At 40.8% G+C, this 8,576-nt stretch overlaps 1 protein-coding gene across 7 annotated transcripts in view; it reads right to left on the bottom strand.

Moving 5' to 3' along the window:
* Positions 1-8,576, bottom strand: part of MYO9A (myosin IXA) — a 320,527-nt gene that overhangs the window by 74,756 nt on the left and 237,195 nt on the right. For 6 of the 7 annotated variants that reach the window (XM_025214001.1, XM_014524020.2, XM_014524018.2 and 3 more), the window contains 2 exons: positions 7,418-7,613; positions 1,264-1,383 (listed from right to left, as the gene is read on the bottom strand). In XM_025214001.1, coding sequence (XP_025069786.1) covers positions 1,264-1,383; positions 7,418-7,613 — 316 coding nt within the window. The remainder of the gene's footprint in view (positions 1-1,263; positions 1,384-7,417; positions 7,614-8,576) is intronic. The other variant, XM_025214005.1, reaches the window with a different exon arrangement.

Below are 8,576 nucleotides of genomic sequence, written 5' to 3'. Positions count from 1 at the left end.
TGAACCGCTAACATGCAAATGCTGTACTTACCGCACATATTTCTACAATGTGGGGAAAAGCCTTTTGATGTTGCATTTAGGCGTCTCCTTATAATAGCTTTAAAATGTGCATTTTAGAAACCAAACTGCCCTTAAGGATTGTTTAAAGCAATGCTCCATTCTCTGTAGATGCTGTTTATGTAACGTAAAGGAGGAATATAAAGGCACAAAACTTAAAATACATAATTTTCATGTTCACCTTCAAGTTTGATCCCTTTTCCCTGCAAGCAACAAGGTAGATCTGGAAACTGTATTATTTCAGTGTCTTTGTGAAGGGTCTGCAACTGAACGCGGATTTGATTTTTTTTTTAAAGTGCAACAATTACATAGAGGTGTTTAATGAGCAACTAGCATTGTGGCATCTTGCAGGAGGCCCTATACATTGTTATAATGTTGCATCTCCATGCGCTGTTCCTTGTGGCAGGTGATGTTATTTTCCTTGCTGCTGAACTCCCTTCTCCTCCCACAAGAGGAGTCCAGCCATAGCAATTAGTAACACAGGCAGAAGTGCCTGTTTGTTTTTTTTCCATGCAGGACTAGTTTATTATGTAATAAACAGAGGAGTGAAAAGAAAATGGAGACCAAGTGCATTTCTGCCCACCCATTCTAAAAAGGACTCTGCCCTACAGCATCACAGTTTTTCACATTTAGATGAAAGACCTCACAAATATATTGGCGCCTTCTCCAGTTGCAGTTAGTATCAAAAGATGATGTTATGAAAAGGGACTACATCTAGTTGCATATGGGAGGTAAAATTCTAGCTATATCAGGCATCCTAAAATCACACTAGAAGTATTCCTACTGGTTCTGAAGTGCTCTATGCTTGCCTTCGATGTTTTCATAGCCACCACAAAAAATGAATGGTATGAAAAGTGTTGCCAACTTCAAAATCCTGTCTTCACAGAGCAATATGTGAAACTATCAGCAAAATGGTTCCAGGTTTAATTCATTAAACATGGATACACACACTGGGGGGTTTTGTCTAATTGGTTAACAGGATCACAGAATCCAGAGAGTCCATTCAAGATCTTTGTACACTAAAACCCTGCCTGAGAATTTCTAGTAGGAAGGGACTAAAAAACAAATCCCTTCCTAAAAGTATCCTCTAATTACTTAGGATGATCTCAATGGGCTGCACAGGAACGCTCCCCAGAATGCACCTGGTCTCCATTTCCTAATGTGTGAGTGTCATGTCAGAGAGGATGGTGGGATATGGAGCCTTACTGTACTTCTCCTCCTTGCATCTCTGCAGGATCTCTAAGCTCCTCTGATGGACTGGGTGTTGGAGAAAGCTAAAACTATCCACACTTTTCAAAACCGCACATGGCACTGCATCATCATGCCCTTGGGAAGTAAAATAAAAACAAAAAATGGAGAGAAGAGAAAGAGATTATATAAGCAGAAATCAGGAAAGAGTAAAGAACAATGCTGCCAACTGCCCTAGTGATACAAGAATAGTTCAAAAACCACATTTCCTTTCTTTTACACACCAAAACTGATATCTGAAGCAGTTATAACATATAACAGTGACACAGGTTAACTGCAGTTACCTCATGACAAAGCATTATGACATCCCACGTACGGTAAGGGAATGGGATTGTTTTATGTCATCTGAGTCTAAGGAAACTACAAACTTAGTGATTTGCATCTCTGCAGGCATGCATTATTAATTAGGCAATTCCTTGCACTGTGATTGAGGGGGTCTGATTTGCATACTGACTGTATAGTTTTTTCTTGTTAACTGCATAGCATACCATTATTCGGATAGTCTCAAGGCCGTTATTAGCCAGAGCACAATAATCTGTATAATTACTCCCAGGTCATCTAAAAGACCACAAACCAAAGCAACACAACTGTAATTATATAACTTTCTACTCTTATTAGCTACATTTCTAGAAATCCTTTTGCTGAAATTGAACTTAAGTTGGTTGACTTCATCATTCCCCCACCTGTGTTCATGAAGCGGTCACCTCAAATTCATGGCCTGCCCCACTGTGTTACCTCAAATATTTCCAGTTAAAATGAAATACGAGATACTTAACATCAAGGAAGGGAGAGGGGACACATGCAACTTTCTTCACATGCTGAGAAACAGGGAGGTTTCAGAAAGACTAAATTATAAAAACTGAGAAAGACTGAATCTAGAATGGGTTGAGGTCAGAAGTTAAGCTGAACGTCTTTGTGAGAACATCTGGGGCAGTCTCTGATTTAGGAATGACCGTATAATGAAATAAAAGCTCTACAGTGTATCGTCACGTAAAGAGGAAGTACCACCAAATAATCCTTTAAATAAATGAGCAATAGGGGATTATACTCTGGGATGTGTCATGCTCCCATTTAAGATGTGATGAGGTCACTGACAAGTTATCTTATGTCAGTATAATATAGTGTAGTGCTTAAAGCTGCTGCATTAAAATATCAACCCCCCCCTTCCCCTCCCCAACACACAATCTGAACCTTTTAGAGGAACGCTGTCAACTATCGTTTTTCTCAAGTTTGACTACCATTCATTTTGTATTGCCCATTGGAAAGCTTGAAGATTTGCTCTGCCTTATCTGTGTGACTCTCTTTTGTCCACCTCACCATTCATGAATTAGCATTACAAATTTATCTCAGCCAAGCTAGAAATAGCCCTTGTTAGCTGAACATTGTGGCAGAGCCAGCAGAGGGAGACTAAGAGGTAGGAACACAAATCCTTTAATCAGGCGTAGGATCTATGCTCTTATCCACCTTGCTCAAAATAAGGGGAGAAAAAAAACCTGCAAAAAACCAGAGGAAGCTTTACTGACTTTCACCCAAAGGTGTATGCAAATTACCTCAAAACAATGCCTTTTCTTTTTAAAATCTTTAATGAGGTGTTACAATACAAGGCAATAAATTAATGTGGAGGGTACTTTCCATTAGATTACAAATATCTCATAACCAGTCAAATTTGCATCCTAAATGCCTTGACAATGTCCCTCTAATAAAGTTCATTATGATTCAAGAAAAAACAAACCCAAATGTATGCTTTTCATTTAGAATTTAACCTGACAGATAGAAAACTCAATTAGAAAACAAACAACAAAGAAAATACAATCCCAGAAAGATTTCTCCCTGCAGCCACCTGCATCTTAATCAGTCTGATAATTCTTTTAGTTTTTAATTCAGAAAGGGGAAAGGGTTGGCAGCACTGTAAGAAACACCTACTGGACCAGAAGAGAAATGTATCCAACAAAATTCAGACAGTTACATTGCTTTGCTTCTACTCATCTCAGTTGCAAACAAAAATGGCTAAGAGCTAGACTACAGGACTATGATGTGTGCAAAAAGAAAAAGGAAAGCTTCAGAAGGCAGGAATGAAAAGCATAGTTATTAACTCTGCAGCAACAATACTGGAAGCAAAGCACAAAGGTGTTTATATGCTGCTATTCGACATCACTGACACAAAGAAGTATGGAAAGTAGGAAGGAAAAGCAGCAAAAACTAGGTTTTGCAAAGCCTGTTATAGAGAAGGCTGAGATTTTTCATGAAAACCTCCATTTTGGTACCACTAGCATCACTATAACAAACCTTCAGACAAGTATATTATTTCTGGCCTAACAAGGAAAAAGTCTCCAAAACCTGCAGACTCCAGAGCAGAAATATGCAGCATTTTCAGAACATCTCTTAAAACTGGGTTTTTACTGCACCTGTCTGATGAATCACAGGAGAGCTAGACAAAGCTACCAGAGACCATAAAGCAGTATGCTATCTTAAAAAAGATGTAATATTAAGTACTATGTTTGATTGCACAGGGGTGATATTGAGCGTGGGGGGGCACATGGGGGAATGTTATAAACTAACATTTCTTTGTCGTACCAGGTGCATCTGGCTCATATTAATTAAAGCCAGCAAGGATTAGTTGGAAAAGAAACCTGAAAAACAGATGCAATCCTTAGAGAGGAGTGCTGTTTCATGGGACAGCTATCAAGACAGGTTAATTTCAGGGCCTAAAAGTAGGAGTGCTCCTTTAACAATTCAAAGGCAGCAGTTGCCATAAATTCATTCACTGGATTATCAGAGGGGATTCTTGTGTGTTATTTCATATAGCAGTGGACAGGCACCAGCCTCCAGTAACCAAGTATGTCACATAGCATTAAGGGTTGCAATCTTTTGGGAGCTAATGTACCAGTTTGCAAGACACAGCCGCACAACAGCGACATGTACCTTCTATTTAGTGATATCCCCGTTAGAACTTCATATAAATTTGGGTTAAGCCAAAGCTTTGTCATAGGTTGGTTTGGATAACTGAATGGGAGGTGAGGACAGGGCCTCATCATTAAGAAAGTGCTAACTACAAAAGCCTGCAGCATCAATGATTGGGGACCAAAACTAACAAATTCTCAAGACAGTAGTCCCAAAGCGTGCCTATTTTGACATGTCAAAGCTGTTCAGTGCCCAGAGCAGCAGACACTACTGACATGCTCTATGCTGGAACTAATTTTTAAAATATTCTTGACAAAAGAAGAGATTTCACAGGCAAGGAAAGACAACACAAGTGATCGGAGATGCTGCCAGCAGATCACCATTCCCTCCTTGGCGTGAATGCTGACGCTACAGCTTAACAATGTTGGCTAGTTTCATTGCTTGTTAGGATAGCATGTAAAGGCACCAGCTGAGATCGATGCCTCATAACATGCTCTTCCCTTTCCAATGAATATTTCTATTCACAGCAGGTGTAGGCCTAAATAATACAGCTAAAAAAAAAGTCATTAACATGTGAAAGTGCCACTAAATAATACAGCTAAAAAAAAAGTCATTAAAAAGTGAAAGTGCCCCCCTGCCAGTAGCATATCTGGAGCAGGGTGAGAGGGGCAACTGCTGGGTTGGCAGCAGTGACAGCCAATCTTGTGCCCAAACTGGCTGTCCACTTAGCCCCCAAGGATGATGCCCTGCTTGTCCACCTTTTGGCATGCTATTGACACTGAGTTCTGACAGAAGTATGAGAAGTCTTTTAAGCAGTGATACACTGCTTATTCCTGACATAATGGGAAAAAAATCAAAACTCCCAGAACTGCCCAAAACCTAAAACTGTTCTTTTATATATGAACGAGCAATTCTCAACCAAGGTGCCATGGAATACTGGGTGCCTTGAGATCCTATCAGGGGTGATACAAGGGGGCACACAGCGTTAGCACTGTTAGCTGTGTAAACATGATTCACATGAGAAACCCAAGGATTTCAAACAGGAATCCATAGTCTTAAAAACCATTCTGCCCTATTGTGGTCTCTGTTCTTTGCAACAGAAAAACTGCTGTATTACAACAGAGTTCAACCTTTGGTCCATAGGCCAAATGCAGCCCCCCAGAGCCATTGCATCTGGCCCACAGGCGGGAAATTTCGTGGCAGGGGAGCAGTGGCCATTAATACTGCCACTTCCCCCTTGCCAAATCCTCAAACCCCAAGTTATGCCCTGCTGGTCACAGCCGGGCCACACCTCCTTCCCTGCCCTCCTTCTGGATCAGGGGCCAGGCTATGCGCCTTCCCCCCTATAGGGCCAGGCTGGGGCAAAGCCATGTCCCCTTTTCCCGCACAGGTCCGGACTGGAGCCAGGCCATGCCCCCTTTCCACACAGGGCTGAGCCACACTTCCTTTCTCCTGTGGGGCTCGGTTGCGGCTGGGCTGCCCCGCAAATGCCTCCAAGTGGCCGGATGGTGCCAGGACCGAGCTAGCTCTGGTGCCAGATTGGGACCACTGGTGGGATCCGGCCCAAGGATGGATGGGGCACTGCCCATCCAGCCTGCTGGGCAAAAATGTTGAGCATAGCCGCTCTATTATTTTTCTGTAATCAAAAAACAAGTGAAAACTAAGATCTGGCATTTTCTGAAGGGGGCCTTGAGTCTATCCAGGCGTGTGTTGCCTTGAGTCTAAAAGGTTGAGAATCACTGATCTACACATTGCTATATAGATATATCGCTGACCCAATCTAGAGAATAAGGAAGACAATAACCATTAAAGGACTCTAAAATGGCAGAAGTGATTGCAGAAGACAGAGAAGCTGAAGCAGGGGTTGAAATTAGCAGGGCAGTGTTTGAAATAGCTCTTGCTGGCAGAGTTTTAGCATATTTATTATTAATTTCTTAAGCAGCTTGCTACAGCCCAGCCAGCTATCCAGCTGGGATTCATGAAAGAGATTAAAAAAAATACTAGGGAAAGACAGAAACATTTTATAAAGGAGCAGTGGGTTGCACATGATTCCCTTTCCCCCCACCCCTTGATGCTAACATGGGATCTCAAGAAAGTCCCTGGTCTAATGACTGTTCATCACAGAGGCTTCACAAGCAAATTTTCTCTTCCCTCTGCCTCTGAGCATTACAAAGGACATTGTGGAACTCTTCATTTTCTCAACCCTGCATTGATACGCAAGAAAGTCTCAGGCTCATTTATCAGAAGTGTCTTTTCTATTATTCATTTGGGGCTGTTCCTCTCTCAACTATTCTTAACAGCTGAATGCTGGTTTTGTTTCCTGCTGTTTTGGGGGAATCTGACCCAGAGACTTGGATATTATTCTCACAAGCACAGAAACTTATGTCTTTTTATGTGGATGGCTTTTCATATCCATATATTTTTCCCTGAATTTATTTGATGCGTATCTTTTCACATTCCCAACTAAAGAAATGTAAAGACTAGTTCCATGCTTAATTTTAATTCTGTACTGACATTTCCCTGCCCATGTTCTAATTCCATCATGAATTTCAAGCCCTTCTATGCTCAGAAATTAATAGTAATAGCCTGTACCTGTCTTTCAGGATTTGCTTTACATAAAAAAAATGTTCTACATGCACAGCCAAGAATTGCCTACCACAGCATGATGATGCACCATTACTTTCATTTAATTTACTGTCCCCCGTTCTGCATGAAAGCGAGTAGGTGGTTCTAGCTGACCGCTCAGCAATGAATTTTTGCTAGACAGGAGAATACTCTCTCTTTCAGCTCACAGGGTGAACGGTTTGAAAAATTACAAAGGAAAGTGCTATTTTTTTTTTGCATTTTCAAGCTTCCTGCTAACAGCCAAAAAACACAGAGTTCCCTTATTTTTGCTTCATAATTTTACGTTTCCATTACAATATCATACATCTTTCCATATGAATACATCTACCAAAGGCAGCATTCAAAGAGCATCAAGACGAAAAACCCTCTTTCCAAACTGTGCTGCATATGTCATTGGATCTGTAAAGTGCCATGCTTTTCAGAATCAACCCCAACCATAGCAATTCATGATCTCCTAGGCATATTTGTTAGAAACAGGAGGGATAGGTGTAAGCCAATTAACAGTGGAATACCCAAAATCAGGGATTGTTGATAAATCTGCCTTAAAAATGGGCACATGTGTAGAATTCCAAGATCTGCAACTTACCGGTTTTCTTCTCAATATATCGTTTTCCAGCTTCTCGAAAAGCGACCATAGCCCTGAAAAAAGCTCTGAGGACTGCCCAGCGGAATACAGCCACTGGATCAATCCCTATCATCCCACAGATGAAGGCATTCTTGCTGCTTCTCAGTAGGGCTACGATGTCTGGACGCATATGATCTGTATTTTTCTCCCGGAAATCCTAAGTAGAGAGGGGGAAAAAGGCAGGGGGCTGGTAACCAGCATCCTGTAGTCCTGCATGCATGCAGGTTTGAATTTTGACTATTCTTGCAAGACAAATACTTGTTCAGGAATTTCTCACCATTCTTCTCCATCCAATAGTTCATAAAATTTTCTTGCTCTGAAAAACTCTCGCATCCTAACCCCACTGGTTCTATAAAGCAAACATTTTTAAAACTGGTGCTTGACTTCGCAAACTTTTAATGTCATTCTGCTATGTGTTTAAACACCACCATCACTGTCAACTATGCCATTTTCTGGAAAAACAGATCTAGATGTCAAAAGGTAGTCTAGAGGAGAGGACCTAATATTCATGTTGATGTGAATGTAAATGAGGTCAGTTATGAAATAATGTGCAAGGGTGTTTTAAAAATGCCTAAGGAAGTTAGACTTCTAATTAATTTAGGCACTTAAAAACATTCATTTAATAACAACACATCTAATGTGAAAGATAATGCAATTGACTATTTACCAGACACAACACAGCTTTTCCCCAAAATCAAGCTGCTGGAAATTGGCATGTGCATTATAAATGAGGAAATACAGTAATAGCAGTGTCTGCCTCTGCCAGAGGAAAACAAAAGAAATGCTGCAGTTCTGCAGGTTGGGCTCCCTAGCTGCTGACTTGGATACTTTCTCTCTCCCCAACCCCCTCCCACAGAGTGCTATAGAAGCTATTACTAAGTAACTGCGACTTAGTTACTATATGTATGTTACTTTATGTATGTGTAATACATAAAGCATAGTAGACACTGTACAGACAATGACAGTTCTTGTTGCAACAAAACCATAATCTAATAATCTAAAACCATAATCTAAGGACTAGTTTCTGCAAAGATGTACACATGTAGTTAACTTTACACACTAAATTATCCTAGAGGACATGTAATCTTAGGTCCCAGGTACAAGCTTTGGCCTTCCATTT

Source organism: Alligator sinensis, unplaced genomic scaffold (assembly GCF_000455745.1).
Source record: "Alligator sinensis unplaced genomic scaffold, ASM45574v1 scaffold971_1, whole genome shotgun sequence".
Taxonomy (NCBI): Eukaryota; Metazoa; Chordata; order Crocodylia; family Alligatoridae; genus Alligator; species Alligator sinensis.
Note: the sequence above shows the minus strand (reverse complement) of the source record. Positions and strands in the feature narration are given on the sequence as shown.